Below are 21,845 nucleotides of genomic sequence, written 5' to 3'. Positions count from 1 at the left end.
CAGAGTATTGCCCATGATTTGATAGACACTATAAATACATATTGTTTAACTGACTGGGTGGGTAAGTGTGTGAATAAATACAATGTGTTCTGAAGTTGGGATTTTTTTTTTTAATAGGAGGGAACAGCAAATCCATCAACTACAAAAGTGGAAAATGGTATCAGCATTATTGAAAATGCTCCTCAAGTGCGAAATGCTAATGGCAGTTTTACTGCTGTGTGCCGTAGTAACAGAAGTGGTAAGTTAGTGACTATAGCTAAAAATTTTTCCACGCTTACATGCTGTTATGAAAACACCAATTAACGTATGTAGATCAAAATGCAACATCCATTTCGGTTAAATATTTTTCTTTTCTTGTTTTTCTTCTATTATCAACTTCTTCTCTCTGTATCTGCTTCAATCCTGAAATCAGTTTTTGCTAGTAATTTTATTTCCTTAAATGAAAATGAGTGGTGATAGATTCGTGTATGTATTTAAAATACACAGTAAAAAATGTTCTCATGAGTGTATCTGTGAATAACATTTTATAGATAAGATGTCCGCATTAGAATCTGGAGAAAATGAAGTTGTAGAAGTACCTTTGGACTCGGCTTGTGAGGTACTGTCTGTTGTGTTTTTAAAATATAAGCTTCGAGTGTTGTTAAATCTTAAAAAGCGATGATCTGACTTTTCACTCTCACCTCTGTATATATATATAGAAGGAATTATTTTCTTACATTTTCACCTCATTATTAAGAAAGTAATTGTGTTGTAAGTATGTTAGGGCTGCATGATGCAATTCTGCCAGTTTATAGCATTCCTTTGTGCAGGCAGTATAATGCAACAAGTAAGGCTTAGAAGTGACAGGGAATCAATTTGGTCTCTGAAGTATGTTTATCTGTAACCTATAGAACAATTCCAGGTCACCCCATGGCCCGATGTAAGATTGTTTGGTACTTCTGGATGTGTGAGGGGCCTAATGACCCTCAGAGAGAAACAGTTTGGATGAGAATTTTTTGCAACATGAAACTTCAAATGATAATACTTGATACATGAAGGTTTTAATGCATTTGGATATTCTAGTTTCGGTCTGCAAGGACCATTTCAGGAGAAGGAAATGTATGGGTAATAGTAAATATAGGAGTATCATAGTAACATTTTGGTTTAGTGATGTTCAGGTAAGTAGAATTCATTTTCAAGAATAGAATGCATTGAATATATTTGTGGCACCCATGCTTGAAATAATGACAATGTATAGTAAGGGCACAACTGTGGAAAGAGGTGGAAATGGCCTGACCTCTTAGAAGCAGTTGTTGCACAGTGGTACCAGCACTGAGTGGGAGTCAGAAGATAGGTTAGTGTCTTGGTTGTATCACATACTGTCCCTGGAATAGTGGAAAAAATGATTCATCCTCTTGGACCTTTAGTGACCTCATTCTTAAAAGTCATACTAATATCTACCTTGTATGTATGGGTGATGAATAACTGTGATAAGAAATGTGAAAACAGTTTTTAACTGGAAAGTGTGTATACAAAAGTAAGGTCAAATGATCACACTGGTGTTCAGTGAGTTAATAAATATCGAGGGTGTTTTTTGTAAATCTGAAAGCAGTAGCATCCAGAAAAGAATGGGGAAGTTAGAATGGACATGTGGCTTGTTAGTCTGGGGTATGTTAAGTTTCAGCAGACTATTACTGGAGATGTGCTATAGGAATATAGTGATTTGGCACTTGATAACCCTCCAGATAGGATTTTACATGTGTTGACCTTGAATAAATTCCTGTTACTGAGTACAGATTATGTGCTTAGTGGTTAGATGCTGAATGTACAAGATGGACTCTGTTACTGCAGTGGTAGGAATAGAAAAGGTAGTAAGCAAAAAACATTTGATAGTCCTTATTAAGTGCTCCATATAAAGAAAACAGAGAAGGTTAGGTTAGACAATATTAAAGAGGTTCGTAGTTAGGGTGGAGCTGGGAGTGAGAGTGTAATTCTGTAGTCAGAGAAGATTTCTCTGAAGGTGACATTTAAATGGCCAACTTTCACATGGTTGAAGAAGGAACCAGCCATGTGAAAGTCTAGGAGGACAACATTGTGCACAGAAATCAGTGGATCACATTTCATCATTTTACCTGTAGGATCCTGGAATGACCAGGAAGCAGGAAGAGGGTAACCATCATCATCATCATTTTTATTGACATATTCCAAAGTTCATATCATGCCAAGTGTTCTGTTTTAACACTAAAATGTTTCTAGAATTAGAAATATTTTAAATGCTTAATGCCGAGTGTATTATAGCAAATGTGTTTTATATATATATATATATATATGTATATATATATATGTATATATATATATATATTTTTTTTTTTTTTAGTTGACTTTTTTGGTGGGGAATGCAAAGTCGAGTTAGGCATTTTGAAGTTAGTTCTTTGTTAAAATATTCACATGAGTTAATATTTTGTCCAGAAATCTGTTTGCTTTGGCATTCTGTGCTTGGATTACAGTCAATATCCCATATGAAGATGAGAGGTAAACTTTATCTAGAGAGCATAGATGAAGTATTCTATTGAAACGTTTTAATTTTCAATAGATATTTCTCCTTTTAGATCTGACTGGGTTTAAAATAGGAGATTCAGATTTTTTTTTTTAGAACATGATGGAAGTCTTGATGAAACTTCTTGGTTTTTTTTTTTTATTGAAACTCATTATTGATATAAATTTTGACAGAGTATCTCAAAGAGTCCTGTACAGAAGGATGTTGGTCCTTCATCTAGGGCTGTAGATCAAAAAGGAAGAAATACAGTAAATGGACAAATAGAAGGTAAGAACCATATTTGTAAAAAAAAAAAAAAAAAAAAGTCATTTGGAGAACATTTGTTTAAAAACATGAGCCCTGATCTATTCTACCAGGCCCAAAAAAAAAAAAAAATCACCTATTAAGATACCTAGTAAGGAAAAGGAGAAGTGAAATGGTGACACATTGTAGATCTTCTCAGGTGCTAGCAACAGATGAAATTGAGAATGTCAGTGAAAGGAGCTGAATCGTTAGTTCCATTTCAAGATGGTCTAAGACCTGGGGGAAGTCAGGAAATAAGGAGGAGGCAAGGAGTCAAAGAGGGAATGAAGACTGAGGAAGGCAAAGAGTACAGGGAGTATGCGAAGGAAGGAGAAAAAGGAGGATGTAAAAGAAAGTGGTCAAATAAAATAATTCTTCAGAAAATGGAAGAACAGGGGATTAGAAAGGTGGGACGAATATAAAGTGAGCGTCCAGTGCCAAAACCTGACAGAGAAGTAGAGCAAAATTTTCCCATTCTACCTGTCCTCCTCCTGTTGTGAAGGCATTGATGGTTGAGGCCCATGATCCTGCAGAGCTCCTTTTTCCCTACCATAGAGCAATACAAGCAGATACGGTCAGCTATCCATGGGTGTAATTTAATGTCATGCAAAATGTTGTGACTTCATAGGTTCATACCATGAAAATTTGAGTTCTTCACCACACAGTGACAGAGCATCAAAAGTATATCTAAAAGAAGAATTACGGCAAGATACGCAAAAGTTTAAGAATGAGGTAGACATGTTACAAGTCAAATTACTGTCTGTGGAGAAAGAAAAAGGTCTGCTTGAAAAAGAGGTAGGGGTTCACTTACTGCTACTCTTTGTTTTTTCTCTTGATCAGTTCTTGATCCATTTTGATTTTCTACTTATGATATGAAAAGCTCATATGTAAAATAGGGTTTTCCATATATGTAATTGTGTGTAGAAATAGATTATTTCTGCTATGTACATGATTGGATTTCAGGAAAAGTTTCTCATAATCATTATTTCTTCATCAACCTAACTCCCTCTATGAGTCTCCCAGGTGGCATAAGGACTGGGAAACTACTAATAATTTAGCGGTATACCATGTGACCACCTGCACCAGGATAAGCATAAAGAAAATTGATAAAACTATCTATTAATAATGAGCTCTAGGGTCCCCCTCACCCCATTGACTGAAAGATGAATTGCATTCATGGAAAGAACACAATGGGAATACATTGGGAAGGACGCAGTGACTGAGAGGAGATACAACTGTGTCTAACCTTGAGAGTTGCAACAAATGTGGCCAGCCCAATGAATCTCTGAATGTGCTTTTATGTGTGCGAGTTGATCAGTTAAGTCAAACTTTTGGAGCTTATAATTCCATCATGACCACTTTAAATATTTTGGACAATAAATACACATACTTCCACATATTTATTTCAAAATCACCACTCTCAAATGTTTCTGTTGAATAGGAACTTTATATTATGTTGTTTAATGAAGTATGGTTAGATTTTTCACATATGATTTTATAAGTAGCATAAATGCTCAGCCAAAAATTTAGTATTTGACTCCAGAGTAGAAAGCTGAGTTCTCGACATTGAGTTTCAGTGGTAGACAAAAATCTGGAGACATTTCTTCTTTAAAAGTAAAAGTAGAAGAGGCCTCCCATCCCGCCCCTCTACGTCCAAGGCATTATATTACTTTGACAAAGTCACACCTTTAATTTATCTGACAAATTTGGTGAATTTCTCTGATAATTTATGTGACTCAGCATGATGGCATTGCTTCGTCTCTTTTGGTGCCATAAAATGCTAGGTAATACCACTTTAGGAATACCACTTTTGGAGGAATCATTTCATCTTTCTTGGTTTTACTGCCATTATCAGTAGATAAGGGAGGTGAAGCAGGTAATTACTCATGCTGTACATTCTCCATCCATAAATTTTTATGTCTATTGAATATGGAATTTGGGGAGCATCTCATTTTTCAGAATTCCGCACTGGCAACTCAGCAGTTACACTCTGCCCCTTGTGTTGTGGCAAACTTGGTTGATATATTTCAGTGAACACCATCATTTTTTTTGAGATCCCAGGATCCGGATAAGCGTAGAATGATAAAAGGCAGTGGGGAAAAGAATAAGCTGAGTGCAGAAGGGGGAAAGCTTCCTTTGTCGTCATGAAGCCCCACAAGGTCACATTCTCTAAATCTGGCTATTTAGTGGAAAATCTAGGTGATAGCAAAAGAAGACTATACAAATGTTAGAAAAGTAGAGTATCTATAGAATATTCCCAGGAAAAAGGAACGTAAAGTACTTTGGGAAATTTTATCTGTCCAAAGATAGGCAGACCTAAGGCTCTCACCATGAGGGTAGTATAAGGTTAGATATTAGAGTGCAAACCCAATTTTTAAATGTAGTCAAATTTATGAATCTTTCATTCTATGCCTTTGGGTTTGTTGTAATTCAGGGAAAGGTTTTTCCAGTTCTGAGATCCTTAAAAATCCGGTAGTGGTTTCTTTTTTACTTTCATGGATTAATTGTTTTCAAATAAATTTTTGATCCTGTGGGAATTTATGCTCTATAAGGTTGGAGGGTTTGCTCCAACTTCTTTTCCAGTTGTATATCCACTTATTGCAACCCTTTCATTGTATAAATGGACAGGTTATCTTTTAATTTCAGAGGAAATCATGATAGATAGGTCCTTGTATTGAGAGATAGCTAAAAGCTTCCTTGGTTTTCCATAGATTTCTCATAGCCAAGAAAGAGAAAAAGATCTACTCCATAAGAATCGCATGTGGCAGGAGGAACTTGCCATGGTGAGAATGGAGAGAGACAAAATTAAAAGTCAGAATGAAGAAAATGAAAAGAAATATCCAAAGGACACGGAAATGATGAAAGAAAAGTATGACGTTTACATGACTCTATTGCGGAATTTGGAAACATTAACTAAAACTGTGTGTCAGTATGGTGAGCAGCTTTGTGTTCTCACAGCTGAGAATGCAATGCTAAAGTGTAAACTGGAGAGTGAAACACAAAACAAGGAAAGACTGGAAGAAGAACTTGCCTCTTGCCATTCCAGACTGACTGCCGCTACACGTGATCTTGATGAAAGTGAAACATCAAGAAAACACCTAGAGCTTGCTTTCTGCACAGCAAGAGATGAGTGGGATCACTTACAAGACAAAATGAATTTTCACATGTCGAATCTAAAAGAAAACAATGAGATTCTTTCTGAAAAACTTTCTAAAGCAGAAAGTAAGATCGATAGCCTGGAAACGGAGCTCCATCACACAAGAGAGCTCCTCCGAGAAAAAACGTTTTTAGAAGTTGTACAAAGAGACCTAAGGCAAACACAGTGCCAAACGAAGGAAATAGAACAAACGTATGGCAGTGACCAAAGCAAAGTGAATCCACACATGGGCAAGCAGGAATCTCTAGAGCAGAGATTCTGTGAACTACAAAGAGAAAATATGTTGCTTCGACAGCAACTACATGCTGCTCACAACAAAGCTGCCCAGAAAGACGAGACAGTAACCAATATCCAGGACCAGCTTCAGGATATTGTGAAACAAAGTCAAGCTGGCAGTGACAAGCAAAGTCTGCTTCTAGAAGGAAAACTTCAGGAGCTCACCAATGAATGTGATCGTTTAAAAGAAACAATGTGTCATTTGGAAAAAGAAAGAACAGTAAGTACACAGAATAGTAAATGTTTTTCAAATCTCCTGAAAGAAAATTACAAATAATATTTCATTATGGGTAAATGTTGAATCCAGCTGGATTCAAAAATATCTAGAATGATAAAAGTATTTGCTCTGTCAGCGTAGAAACATACCTTGTTTCCAGCAAATAGATGGGAGAGATGCTGTTCTTTGAGGAAAGACATCACGTCACCTTCGAAATTCTAAGCTACGAATTGTCAGTATAGACTAACATTAATAGTGCAGACTTATACTGTGTAAAATGCAATTTCAATGTCTTTATGTTGCCCCATTTTAACACCATGATGAAGCAGATACATGGAAATGTTTATACCTGAAATGAGTATTATGAAATTAAGATTCAGTGAAGTGGGTTACTCTGACCATTAAGTTTAGATTCCAGAGATGAACTGAAATGTACTGCTGTATCTTGTAATACTTTGACTTCAGTAGCTTTTTATATGTTTTAGTTGGCATAATTTTATTTTAATTCATGTCTGTTTGACTTATATCTGAAAATATTTCAATTTGAAATGATGTACTGTTTATCACCTATCAATTCTTCAACAGCAGTTTACTTTTATTAAATCATAAGATGGTAGTAACACTCAGCAGAAACCAATCAGGCGGGTGGGGAGAGGAGGGGACACGTAAATTCGCAACTAAAGGGTACAGTGCACGCTGTCTCGGTGATGGGCACACTTATAACTTCGACTCAAATTGCACAAAAGTAATTCCTGTAACCACAGCATTTGTACCCCCGTAATACTCTGAAATTTAAAAAAAAATCATAATGTACTACTGAATTTTAGCAAAACCATAGTTGATTTACTCTTCTCAGTGTTATTTTTTATTTACTTTGTATATTTTTACACATAATTTGCTCATAATTGTCATTTCAAAGCTCAATCACTATGATTTGGAAATAACTTTGTCTAGTATAAAGATAACTATAGCTATCTGTGATTTGTGAGTTTGGCATTGGATCCCCATTTTCAGACTAATGAGGTGTGGCAGGATTCACATCTAGTGGGGATGGAGTGAGTAGGGGAGAGAGGTAGGAGCCGAAGTCAGGGAGTAGGGTGGAGGCCAGGTATGCTAGGACCTTGAAGGCTGTTGGAATTTTGGTTTTACTCTGACAAAGGAATCTATGGGAAGGATTTGAGCAGGCAATTGAATATGTGAGGAACTCTGAGGTTGATTTAAGCTTCTGATAAAAAAGAAGGAAAGCATTTTACAATGTAGAATCTCCTACCCCCATCGGTCCCTCCCACATACCCATTTCTTTTTGAGACTTCATTAGATCGTGGAACATTGCAAATTCCTCAGGGGACAAGTGACTAGTGGGCTGAATCTGTTGATTAAGTAACAGGATAGCAATTTGGCAGGAAGCTGACACTTTCTGTGATCTCAACTGAATTCAGTCACAAACAGGAATGTGTACACATGAGGAAAAGAAGGTGAATGAATATATGTGGTGATATTTTTCAAAGTATGTATGTTAGAGTTAGATATTCTTAACGTGATTTAATAATAAGGTGATTTATAAAATGAGGTAACAAAAATATCAGGTACTTGTGAGACATCTACAAGAACTGGCTACTACCTTGAAAAAACAACCAAGGCCAGAGGCTTTTGTAGAGGTTTCACCGTGTCATGTTAATTTAGAAGATGGGACAGGTTCAAAGAAGAAAATAGATCAAATCAAAAGTCAAGTATGTATGAAATGTAACATGTCAACAGTTCATCTATAGCTGGTTAAGTAACATAAAGTGTTTATGATAGTGATTTCAGTGTGTAGCTTTCATTTGTATTTTTATTATAATTGATTTTATTAGTTATATATCTTTACATGCATTTATTTTCTAAACTCTGTCATTCAGCCATTTTTTCTTCTAATTGCATATGGTTTTTCTTATAACATCTTTAGGAAAATGCAGAGTTAAACATCATTCCTCACAGAAGTTGAGAGCCTTTTTTGTTGTTGTTGTTCAACTGTGATCTTTAGTGATTTCACTATTGCTATGGTGAGGGAAGCCTGATTAACCAAGAGGATAATGTTTCATGGAATGTTCCATAATATTTTCTGATTTCCCATTTTCAGTTTTGAGAATGGACACAGGATCTGTGTATATGTCTTTCATGGATTTCGGGGTAACTTGGTTTTTTTTGTATTGCTTGTTTTTTGAGACAGAGTCTCACTCAGTCACCCTGGGTAGAGTGCTGTGCATCAGCATAGCTCACAGCAACCTCAAACTCCTGGGCTCCAGCGATCCTCCTGCCTCAGCCTCCTGTGTAGCTGGGACTACAGGCACTTGCCACAATGCCCGGCTATTTTTTTTTTCTTTCCTTTTTTTTTTTTTTTTTTTTTTTTTGAGACAGAGTCTCACTCTGTTGCCCGGGCTAGAGTGAGTGCCGTGGCATCATCGTAGCTCACAGCAACCTCAAACTCCTGGACTCAAGCAATCCTCCTACCTCAGCCTCCTGAGTAGCTGGGACTACAGGCATGCGCCACTATGCCCGGCTAATTTTTTCTATATGTATTTTTAGCTGTCCATATAATTTCTCTCTATTTTCAGTAGAGACGGGGTCTCGCTCTTGCTCAGGCTGGTCTCGAACTCCTGAGCTCAAACAATCCGCCCGCCTCGGCCTCCCAGAGGGCTAGGATTACAGGCGTGAGCCACCACGCCCGGCCGCGGCTAATTTTTTGTTTCTATTTTTAGTTGCCCAGCTCAGTTTTTCTATTTTCAGTAGAGACGGGGTCTTGCTCTTGCTCAGGCCGGTCTAGAACTCCTGACCCCAAGTAATCCTCCCGCCTCAGCCTCCCAGATTACTAGGATTAGAGGCATGAACCACCGCACCCGGCCTATTTCAGGATAACTTGTATGGAAAGGCTATCTTTAGTATTCTCCAAAATGCAAATATTTAGGCTGATTTACAAACTGTTTCAAAACGTAGACATTTCCTTCACCTTCCTTTCATTTACATGGTTTGTAAAAGCACAGAAGAAAAAAAGAATGAAATTAGGTCTTTCCCAGCAACATGGATAGAACTGGAGGCTATTCTCTTCAATGAAATAAAAGAAAAATACCACATGTTCTCACTTGTAAGTGGGAACTATATCATGTGTACACGTAAACATAGAAAGTGGAATAACAGACATTTGTAGATTCAGAAGGGATTGAGGGGAGTCAGGGGTGAAATGTTATTTAATGGGTACAATAAACACCATTCAGGTGATGATTACATTAAAAGCCCAAACTTCATTCATATCTACACAGTATATCAATATCACAGAACTACGCATGTATGCCCTAAATATATAAAAAGAAAAACATTGTTAAAAAGCATAGAAATATTAAGATCATATATAGTATGCACATGTAAAATAGAGAGTTAAGGAAATATTGGGATATAATACACATACCATACAGTTCACTCATTTAAAGAATAAAAGTCACTGTCTCTCAGTATCCCCACAGAGCTGTGTAACCATGACCACAGTCCATTTTAGAATATTTTCATCACCCTAAAAAGAGACTCCATAGCCCTTAGCCACTCACCCATGTCCCTCCACCTTCTGCTTCCTAGGCAACCATCTTCTAATTTTTGTCTCTGCCAACTTGTTTGTTGTGGACATTTAATAAACATAGAGTCATTATAGAATGTGTCATACTTCATGACTGGCTTCTTTCCCATAGCCTCATGTTTCAGGGGTCGTGTGTGTTGTAGCACATATCAATACTTCCTTTCTATTTTAGTTGAGTACTATTTGCTTGTATGGTATACCAGTTACTCACTCATCGGTTGCTGACATTTATGTCGCTTCTGCTTTGGGGCTGTTTTGAATAATGCAGCTATGAAGATTCATTTCCTAGTTACTATGTGGACATATGTTGTCATTTCCCTGCCACAGGATTTTATCCTCAGAGTTCTTTGGGCTGGAGTCACCATCTCTCTGCCTCACTCATGCCATCCTTTCTGCCTTTTCAGTTTCTGTTCATCTAGCCTCATTTATTCAGACCCAGCACACAATTTCCCCTTCTCTGTGAAGCTTTCCCTTGCTGACTTTACACTTCAGCACTTGTGGTCTAGTCTGTGCAGAACAATCTAGCTCTTAATTTTACATTGCTTTTACTTTTTCTCAGAGTCCCCTGGCCACTCCCTAACTTAGATTCAGGGCTTGGGAGAGTCAAGGTGCTTTCTCCTGGTGTGGACGGTATGATTCCCCAGCGGGAATGTGGACCTCAGAAAGAAACTCATCCTCACCTGCATCGTGGATCCACTCCCCGTGTTCAGCCACTCCTGGCCCTGTGAGCTGCTTATCTTTCTTGTCCTTCCCAGAATTTGGAGTATTTTTTTTGCTTTTCTATTGAACTCTCATGTTGCCTCTTGGATAATATACTCAGGATGTGGTTGCCTACACGCTCTTTTGGTTCGTCTAGGTGGATAACGTGTGCTGGTAATGCTTCTGGTCAGCCATCTTGAAAACAATTGGATCAGTTCTTAATGTCTTAACTGCTGATTCATATTCCGTTGTTTAGACACACAGGCATTTTATGTATCCATTCATCACTTGATGGCCCTTTGGGTTGTTTCCATGTTTTGGCTATTATGATATTAGTAATGCTGCTAGGAACTTTCATGTTCAATGTTTGTGTTTACGTATCTTTGCAATTCTCTTGGTTGTATACTCCTGAGTTGAATTGCTGGATCATAGGAAATTAGATCCAGCATAGAGATTAATGATCTCCGCTTAATCTTTTGAGGAGCTACCAATCTGTTTTCCAAAGTGGCTGCACCATTTTCCATTCCCATCAGCATTGTATGAGGGCTCTACTTTCTCCACCTCCTTGCCAACACGTATTTTCTATCTCTTTGCCGAAAAATTTCCATCCTAGTGTGTGAAGTGATACCTCATTGTGATTTTGATTAGCATTTCCCTAATGAGTACTGACTTTAAGTATCTTTGGATGTGCTTATTAGGCATGTGTATATCTTCTTAGGAGAAATGTCTACTCTTTTCCCACTTTTAAATTGGTTTGTCTTTTTATTTCTGAATTATAAGTGTTCTTTGTATATCCTGGATACAAGGCCTTTATCAATACATGATTTTCACATATTTTCTCTCACTCTGTGGCTTGGTTTTTCACTTTCACAGAAGTTTTAAATTTTTATACAGTTGAGTGAATCTATTTCTTCTTTTGGTGTTCTGTCTTAGAAATCACTGCCAAATACAGTCACAAAGATTGATGCCTCTGTGTTTTAAGAGTTTTATGGTTTTAGCTCTTCCATTTAGCTCTCCTATTTGGAGTTAATTTTTAGACATGGAAATTGGAGGGAGTCTGCCTTTAGTCTTTTGCATGTGGATGTAGAGCTTTCCCTGCACCAGTTGTTGAAAAGATGATTCTTTTCCCATTTGGGTGGTTTGTTAACCTTCTTGAAAATCAATTGGTCATAAAGGCAAGGGTTTAATTTTGAACTAACCGTTCAGATGGTTGCTCTGTGTCTGTTCTTATGTCAGTACCCAGTCAAATTTCATGAGAAATTTTTTGCAATCTGTTGCATATTACCAGTTGTCTTATGTAATAGTAAAAAGTCAATGTATTGAATGTCTTCATTTTTTGCTTTTTGAAGGAGCTTATGGCCAGCTTATGCCTTGCTGACTCCACAACTTGAGTGGAAATCAGGCTTACAAAGACAGAGTCCATTCTTTCAATTTTCTCCACTCAAACCTTTTAATCTGTCACCCAGAGCCTCCCTCTTCACTCCCATTTCCATAAGTTCTTGGTCATGGGCTGTGCTGACTGAGTCTGCTATTTATTGTATTGTGTTTTATCAACTCATTATAATTCAGAGAATCATCTGTAGATTTTTATATCTAAGAAAGAAGATTAGGTCTGAGCTGTCAGCTTTTCTCATTGGAAATTAAGTTCATCCATCATCTTTCAGTTCACAGTAGCCCCTCTTTCCACCTGGTACCTGGTTCTTTAGTATAACACTGGCACTGATCCTATTCTTAGCACATGTACCCCAGAGGTGTAGATGGGTGCCAGTGGTGTCAGTGGTGGCTGGGTGCGTTGGTGCCTGGGCCTCCAGGTAGTGTGGCCCAGCAGCTGTGATGACAGTGGCAGGTTGGTCCTCACGCTCCCAGGTGGCACATGTGGCACCGTTTGTGACAGTAGCAATGGTGGGCCAGTCCTGAGCCCCTGGGTGGCACATTTGTGTGTGCACTGATGGTGGTGGGCAGGTCAGGGGAAGGTCAGGCGAAAGAGTTGTCAGCATTGCCCAGTTGGGAAGGCCTATCTTCCAGACCCCAGATTGTGGGGGTGGGGGTGGGCAGTAGCACTGTCCTCAGGCCCCCAAAGGTGCACCGGCCTGGGAAGGGCGGGCTGATCCTCAGGAACCTGGGTTGTGCATGTGGGCACTGGTGATGGCAGCAGCTAAAACAGGCAGGCTGGCCTTGTCTTCAGGTTCTCATGTGGTGCATGCAGGTACCAGCCGCAGCATGTCAGGTAGGCTTGTCCACAGGATTTGGTGTGGTACATATGAGCAGGCCAGTCCTCACGTCACCTGAAGGTGTGCACAGGTGCATGGTGGCCCTGCCGTGGAGGGGGTGGGGTTACCGTCATAGGCAGTGACCACAGTCAAGTGGCCCCCAGGCTCTGGGGAGCATGCACCTAGGTTCCCTTTGTCCTTGGGCAGATTCTCTCGTGGGCCAGACCACCTATTCCTAGAGATAGAGGGTGCTATGTGACCTAGAGTTTTGGGGACCCAGCCACGCCTCTTGGTCCAGGTGGTGCACGATGCTATAACCCTCTAGGAGAATGTAAGGAGCTGTCAGCGGGGCTCCAGGCATGTGCACATGCAGGGGCTGCAGGACCACAGGGTAGGTGGAGCTTAGCCTGGTGGGGCCTGGGTGCTTACAGTGCAATATCCTGCAGCAGCTGGGTCTCAGGGTTGAGTGCGACTCAGCGTGAATTGCCTCTTGGGCACAGCCCGGTTGTGTGGGCTCCAGGCAGCTCCCTTTGTTAGATTCAGGACCTGCAAGGGCTGAGGGCTCTCCGTGGCTAGGATTGCAGGTGCCCTTGGGGGATTGTGCATCGCTCGGGATAGGGGAGTCTGTCCTGGCTCTGAGCTGATCTTGCCAGCCTGGCTGCTTCGCTTCCTTTTCATTCCTTGTTTAGGAGGGTCCCTGCTGAATTCCAGTGTTGTCTCTTAGAGGAGTTCTTCAAGGCATCTAATCTACTTGTTCTGTGGTCCCTCTCTGTGGAGTACTCAAGTGCTAGGTGCCTCCATCAGCCATCTTGATGACATCTCTGTCTACGGGATGAGTATGAAAGAAGGTATGGAAACGTTTTTAAGCCAGGACAATCTACCCCCTGGCTGCATTCTCTTTACATTTCTCCCACTTCAAAAACACCACTTCCTACTCACTACACCCAGAAGTGTCATTGATTGTGGCATTACACACAGGCTGGAAGCTCAAGACCTGCCATTCCAGATGGATGTACTCAATGTATATCATTTTTGCACTATTGTAAAGTTACAAAATTATAATTTTAACCATCCTAACTCAGGGACCATCTACATATCGTAAATTGAAACGTGGACAGGCTGAAAATGGGAAACTAATATTTGAACCCAAGAAGTCCTGGATCCGTGCTATTTAATTTTCTTTAGCTTATCTCTCATGTTGATTTTACTTTAGCTGCTGTGTAGCAGCAGTGCGCTTTCTTCCAGGTTTCAGTATCATTTCTTCACTGGCCTTGACACCCTCCCTGTCATCCTGTACCAGGGCCTTCAGACTTCCACTAACGGTCTCCTGGAAGACCTTTTTGTTTTCATTCTTATTCTTGTCTAGGTCCTTGGAACATCCTCCTTCCTCCTGGTTCCAAGGGATCCTACATGTTTTAGTGGTTCTTGTTGTCTAATGTCAGCACGCCCTATTTAGTATCCATGTCTGTACCAATTCTCTATTGCTGTGTAACAACCCACCTCAAAATTCAGTGTCTCCAAACAACATGATTTTGTTCACAATCTGCAGTTTTAAGCAGGGTTCAGAGAGGCCAGCTCATTCCTTCTCTTACTTGGCAACAGCTGGGGTGATGTGAAACTGGGGACTAGAATTACCTAAAGGCATGTTTGTTCACACATCTGGCAGTCAAAGCTGCCTTGTGGCTGGTACTCTAGCTGGGGTGCTCAGCTGGAGCTACAGGAGGATTCACCATGCGGCTTGGGCTTCCTCACAATATGGCGACCGTGTTCCATGGATAGGCTTCCCTAGAGAGAGCTGTCAGGTGGAAGCTAAATTATGTGTTCTAACCTAAGCTTACAAGTCACACAGCAGTTCCACCATGTTATAGTCACTAGAAACCAGTTGCTAAAGTCAGTTCATTTTCAGGAGAGGGAATTTCATGGCAGAAATGTCAAGCAGTTTGTAGACATGTTTTAAAACTATCACTTCACTCACTTTTTTAAAATCAGATAATCATTACAGCTAAAGGAAAATCATTTATTCCAACTCGGTACTGCTGAAATTCTACAAAGTATTTTTGGTGGTGGTGGTTGTTTAATGTGCTCCCTTATTTTGTCTAAAGAATCAAAAGATTATAATATAGTGCTATTGAATAAAGACATTTTTGTTCAAATGAATGGATTTTGTCACATTTATAGTGGGAGATGATTGCTTCCTAACCCCAAGGATCATCACTCCTGGGAATGTAATTCAAATGATCCTAAGACATTTGCCGTTCAGAAAAAGGCTTATGACATTAGAATGCATATGTCCAGGATTCATTAATCTGAGTCTTACTTTGAAAGTCTTTTTCTGGGAGCCATTTATTGACTCAGGCCTAAATAACTCAATAAGATATCCCTGAGACTTCTCTAGATATTCTGAGGAATAGTCATGCAAGAAGGGGCATGAGACTTTCTATTACGAGCCATTTCAAGGATGAAAGAATTGAATCAAGCATAGAAAAATCTAAGATCAAGTGCAAATGTTGTGTGGCAAAGAGGATGAGACTAAAGACTCTGTTTTTGTGATTGGTGGTGGTTTTAACTTTGGCCTTGATTTCCTGAGCAATTCCAGTGTCTGTATTTCAGGAATCTAGTACAGTATAGATAAAATTTTCTTGCAATTAACTTTATTTCAAAATGTGTTATTAGTTTTCTGTGAGGCTATTGTCAGCCTACGTTGTTACCAAACTATATTATTTTGTTCTTGCAGATTGATCAACAAAAACAAGCACTGGAATTTCCATGTTCAAAATGTGGACGTCAATATGCAAAGAATCAAGTTGTTCAGCCGGAATCGTTACCTAAGGAAATAATCCAAGAAAGATATGAGAAATTACAGACAAAGAATATGAGGTTGAAGCAAGCAATAGTAGACCTCAAAAATTACATGGAAAGGAATATGGTAGACCGTCATCAAGCTGACCAGTATAAACAGGAGATTAAAGCAAAAGCCGAACAGACTGTTGCAGAACAATTCAAAAAAATCAATCTGTTTTTGCAGGTTGGTTCATTTACCTGTGATGCACTTTCATTTATTTCACTGCAGATTATATCGTGGATATATACATTGTATGTGTTTCCTCTACTTCCCCTACGGTAATTTACTTTGTAGATTTCTAGAAGGAAAATGCCATCTGTTTCTCCCTTTAAATTTTTGTTTCCATCATCATTAGAACTAATACGGTCTTTCAGAGTAATGATTCTCCTCCTTAGAGTCATTTGATTATTAAGTCCAGTTGTCATAAAACAAGATTATTAGGAAAAGAAAAAAAACTTATGATTTAGAAATTATCCCATACTCTTGAACTGTTTTTAAGTTATATTGCTCAGGTTTTACAATTTTAAATTGATTCTATAATTCTTTCGATTATCAGATTACATGCGTACTATTTTTAAGAATGATCCAATTTTTTTCTTTGAAAAACATTGTCTTTATACTTATTATAATATAATTGTAGTTTTTTGTCTACAAGTATCCACAGATTTACTGAGTACAATGTGGGTGGTAGATGTACTTATCTATTTTCTACATGATATTGTAATCTAATTTGATTCCAAAAAGTTGCCAGTTTTTTCTATTTCAAAATATTAGGGGTATATAAATATTTTTCTTACATGGATAGCTTTTGTAATGCTTGAGTCAGGGCTATTAGTGTGCCTATCACCCAAAGAGTGTTCATTGCATCCGTTAGGTAGGTTTTCACTCCTCTCCTCATCCCCAGTTTCCCCTGCTTGATTTCCAATGACTTTTACTTCCCTCTGTGCACATGTGTGCCCATCATTTAGTTCCAGTTTATTAGAGAATGCATGTGATGTTTGTTTTTCCATTCTTGAGATACTGCACTTAGAATAATGGTCTCCAGCTCCATCCACATTGCTGCAAAAGACATTAATTCATCCTTTTTTATGGCCGAGTAGTACTTCATGGTATGTGTGTATATATATATATATATATATATATATATATATACACACACACACACACACACACATATATATATACCACATTTGTTAATCCCCTCAGGAATTGACGGGCACTTAGGTTGATTCCAGATCTTTGCAATTGTGAATTGTGCTGAAATAAACATTTTAATGCAGGTGTCTTGTTGAAAAAAACGACTTCCTTTCCTTTGGGTAGATTCTTAGTACTGAGATTGCTGGATTGAATGGTAGGTCTACAGTTAGTTCTTTGAGAAATCTCCATACTATTTTCCATACAGGTTGTACTAATTTTCAGTCCTGCTAACAATGTGTAAGTGTTCCTCTCTCTGTTCTTCCAAGCCAGCATCTATTGCTTTTTTTGACTTTTTAATGAGTGCCATTCTGAAAGGGGTAAGGTGATGTCTCATTGTGTTTTTAATTTGCATTTTCCTGGTGATTAGTGATGTTGAACATTTTTTTTTTTATTTGTTGACCATTGGTCTCTCTTCTTTTGAAAAACTTCTGTTCATGTCTTCTGCCCACATTTTTTTATTTCAGCATATTAAGGAGGTACAAATGTTTAGGTTACATATATTGCCCTTGCTTCCCCCTCCCCCCCAGTCAGAGCTGCAAGCACATCCATCCCCCAGACAGTGCGCATCACACTCATCATGTATGTATATACCCCTCCCCTCCCCTCCGCCATCAGGCTCGATGCCTGATGAATGTTATTTCTACATGTGCACTTAGGTGTGGATGAGTTAAAACCAATTTGATGGTGAGTACCTGTGGTGCTTATTTTTCCATTCTTGGGATACTTCACTTAGTAGAATGGGTTCTAGCTCTATCTAGGAAAATACAAGAGGTGCTGTATCACCATTGTTTCTTATAGCTGAATAGTACTCCCTGGTATACATATACCACATTTTATTAATCCACTCATGTATTGATGGGCACTTGAGTTGTTTCCGCATCTTTGCAATTGTGAAGTGTGCTGCTATAAACATTCGAGTGCAGATGTCTTTTTTACAGAATGTCTTTTGGTCTTTGGGGTAGATTCCCAGTAATGGGATTGCTGAATCAAATGGTAGATCTACTTGTATCTGTTTAAGGTATCTCCATATTGCTTTCCACAAAGGTTGCACTAGTTTACAGTCCCACCAGCATTGTATGAGTGTTCTTATCTCTCTGCATCCATGCCAACATTTATTGTTTGGGGACTTTTTGATAAAGGCCATTCTCACTGGAGATAAGTGATATTTCATTGTGGTTTTGATTTGCATTTCCCTGATGATTAGAGATGTTGAGCATTTTTTCATGTGTTTATTGGCCATCCTTCTGTCTTCTTTTGAAAAGTTTCTGTTCATGTCCTTTGCCCACTTTTTCATAGGGTTGTTTGATCTTTTTTTGCTGATTTTCCTGAGTTCTAAATAGATTCTAGTTATCAGCCCTTTATCAGATGTGTAACATGCAAATATTTTTTCCCATTCTGTAGGTTGTCTGTTTGCTCTTGCGATAGTTTCTTTGGCTGTGCAGAAGCTTTTTAATTTGATCAGGTCCCATTTATTTATTTTTGTTGTTGCTGTGATTGCCTTTGGGATCTTCTTCATAAATTCTTTGCCTAGGCCAATGTCTTATAAGAGTTTTTCCAACATTTTCCTCTAGAATTTTTGTAGTTTCATGCATTAGGTTTAAGTCTGTTATCCACCGTGAGTTGATTTTTGTGAGAGGTGAAAGGTGTGGATCCTATTTCAGTCTTCTATATGTGGCTATCCAGTTTTCTGAGCACAGTTTATTGAATAAGGATTCTTTTCCCCAGTGTATGTTTTTGTCTGCTTTGTCAAAGATTAAATGGCTAAATGAGGATGGTTTTATATCTGTGTTCTTAATTCTGTTCCACTGGTCTCTGTACCTGTTCTTGTGCCAGTACCATGCTGTTTTAGTTACTATAGCTTTGTAATATAGTTTGAAGTCTGGTACATTGATGCCTCCCGTTTTGTTCTTTTTGCATAGGATTGCTTTTGTTATATGGGGTCTTCTCTGGTTCCATACGAAGTGTTAAATTATTTTTTCTAGATCTGTGAGAAATGATGTTGATATTTTAATAGGGATTGCATTATATCTGTAGATCACTTTGGGTAGTATAGACATTCTAACAACATTGGTTCTGCCAATGCACGAGCATGGTATGGTTTTCCACCATTTTACATCCTCTGCTATTTCCTTCCTCAGTGTTTCATAGTTCTCCTTGTAGAGGTCCTGTACCTTCTTAGTTAAATATATTTCTAGGTACTTTATTTTCATTGTTGCTACTCTGAAGAGTATTGAGTCTTTGATTTGGTTCTGAGGTTGACTGTTATTGGCATATATGAATGCCTCTGATTTGTGTGTATTGATTTTGTATCCTGAGACTTTACTGAATTCATTTATCAATTCCAAGAGTCTGTTGGTTGAATCCTTTGGGTGTTCTAGATATAATATCATATCATCAGCAAAGAGTGAGAGTTTGGTCTCTTCTGCCCCCATTTGGATGCCCTTAATTTCCCCTCTCTTGTCTAATTGCTCTAGCAAGGATGTCCAGCACTATGTTGAACAGTGGGCATCCTTTTCTGATTTCAGTTCTAAGTGTGAATGCTTTCCATTTTTCCCCATTCAGGATGATGTTGGCTGTGGGTTTGTCATATATGGTTTGTATCATTTTTAAGTAAGCCCCGCCTATGCTTATTTTGTTAAGCATTCTTTTCATAAAAGAGTGTTGAATTTTGTCAGATGCTTTCTCTGCGTCTATTGAGAGGATCATATGGTCTTTGTTTTTGCTACTATTTATGTGGTGAGTTATATTTATAGATTTGTGTATGTTGAACCATCCCTGCATCTCTGGGATGAAGCCCACTTGGTTGTGATGGATTATTTTTGTGAGAAGCACCTGAATTCGGTTGGCTAGGGTTTTGAGGAGAATTTTTGCATCTATGTTCATAAGGGGTGTTGGTCTGCAGTTTTCTTTTTTTGTTGTATCCTTTCCTGGTTTTGGTATCAGGGTTATGTTGGCTTCATAAAATGTGTTGAGGAGGATTCCATCCTTCTTGATGTTGCGGAATAATTTCTGCAGGATAGGCATCAGTTCTTCTTTGTAGGTGTGGTAAAATTCGGGTGTGAAACCCCTTTAGAGTTATTTGTTTGGGGTTATTTCTTTGCCTCTTGCTGATTTGTTTGAGTTCTTTGTAGATTCTGTATGTTAGCCTTTTATCATATGTAGGATGTGCCAATATTTTCTCCCAATCTGTAGGTTGTTGGTTTTCTCTCTTATTTGCTTTGGCATGTAGAAGCTTTTTAATTTAATCAAATCCCATTTATTTATTGTGTTGTTGCTGTAATTGCCTTTGGGGTCTTAGTCATAAATTGTTTGCCCAGGCCGATACCTAGAAGTGTTTTTTCTACATTTTCTTTTAGATTTTGTATGGTTTTATGCCTTACATTTAATCCTTTTATCCATCTTGAGTTAATTATTGTGAGTGGTGAGAGCAAAGGGTCCTGTTTCATTCTTCTGCACGTGGCTATCCAGTTTGTTCAGCACTGTTTATTGAATAGAGCTGCTTTTCCCCAGTGTATATTGTCTGCTTTTTCAAAGATGAATTGGCTGTAGGTAGATGGTTTTATATCTGGGTTCTCTGTTCCATTCCATTGGTCTGTGTCTCTGTTTTTTTGTACCAATCTCATGCTGTTTTAGCCTGGTAGTATAGTTTGAAGGCTGGTAATGTGATGCCTCCAGATTAATTCTTTTTGCTTAAGATTCCTTTGGCTCTTTGGGCTCCTTTATGGTTCCAAATGAAGTGCAGAATTATTTTTTCTAGCTCTTTATATATATATTTTTTTTATTTTCTATTTCTTTTACTTCTGTTCTGACATTTGTTCTTTCTTTTCTTCCACTGGCTTTGAGTTTGGTTTCCTCTTTTTCTTCTAGTTCCTTGACATGTGCTGTTAGCTTATTAGTTTGTGATATTTCTGTCTTTTTTGATGTAGGCATTGAAAGCTATGAGTTTACCCCTGAGGGATGCTTTTGGAAAATCCTATATCTTGCGATAGCTTCTGTCCCCTTTGTCATTCAGTGCAAGGGACCTTTTATTTCCATCTTAATTTCATTCTTGATCCTATAATGATTGCACAGCAGGTTGTTTAATTATCTTGTCTTTGTGTAGATTTGAGTGTTTCGCTTGTGATTGATTTCTTGTTTTATTCCACTATGGTCTAAGAAAGTACATGGTATGATTTTAATTTTTATGAATTTCTTAAGACATGTGTTGTGGCCTAAGATATGATCAGTCTTGGAGAATGTCCTATGTGCTGATGAGAAGGATGTATATTCAGTAGTTTTGGGATAGAGTATTACGTAGAGGTCTCTTAAGCCCGTGTATTTTAGAGTCCTGTTTAAGTCCAGTGTTGATTTATTTATTTTCTGCTTTGATGATTTGTCCAGCTCTGACTGTGGGGTGTTGAAGACCATGGCAAGTACAATGCTGCTGTTTATTTCTTTGCTTAGCTCTAGTGGAATTGGCTTTGTGTATCTGGGAGCTCCTGTATTGGGGCACTTATATTTAGGATTGTTATGTCTTTTTGTTAAATTGCTCCCTCTACCGTTATATAAAGATCCTCTGTGTCATTCTATAGCTTTGTTGATTTAAAGTCCACTTTATCTAGTATGAAATGTCTACACCTGCTCTCTTCTTGTTTCTGTTCATGTGGAATATTTTTTTTCCATCCTTTCACATTGAGTCTGTATGTGTCCCTGTGGTTTAGATATGTTTCCTGGAGACAGCAGACATTTGGGTGGTGTTTTGTCAGTCATTTCACCAGACTATGTCTGTTGAGTACAGCATGCAGACTCTTAATGTTGAGTGATAGAATTGATATCTGGGTTGCTG

The 21,845-nt window shown here is 38.4% G+C and overlaps 1 protein-coding gene across 1 annotated transcript in view; it reads left to right on the top strand.

Annotated features, from left to right (window-relative positions):
- The window catches only part of LOC123638251 (coiled-coil domain-containing protein 144A-like), a 46,670-nt gene that overhangs the window by 4,680 nt on the left and 20,145 nt on the right, over positions 1 to 21,845 (top strand). Inside the window, exons 3-8 of the mRNA XM_045551732.1 lie at positions 118 to 238; positions 531 to 598; positions 2,710 to 2,803; positions 3,447 to 3,613; positions 5,530 to 6,471; positions 15,716 to 16,006. Of these exons, the coding sequence (XP_045407688.1) occupies positions 118 to 238; positions 531 to 598; positions 2,710 to 2,803; positions 3,447 to 3,613; positions 5,530 to 6,471; positions 15,716 to 16,006 (1,683 nt within the window). The remainder of the gene's footprint in view (positions 1 to 117; positions 239 to 530; positions 599 to 2,709; positions 2,804 to 3,446; positions 3,614 to 5,529; positions 6,472 to 15,715; positions 16,007 to 21,845) is intronic.

The sequence above is a fragment of the Lemur catta genome, chromosome 5 (assembly GCF_020740605.2).
Source record: "Lemur catta isolate mLemCat1 chromosome 5, mLemCat1.pri, whole genome shotgun sequence".
NCBI lineage: Eukaryota > Metazoa > Chordata > Mammalia > Primates > Lemuridae > Lemur > Lemur catta.
The sequence above is the reverse complement of the archived record's forward strand: the minus strand, read 5'-3'. Positions and strand labels throughout refer to the sequence as shown.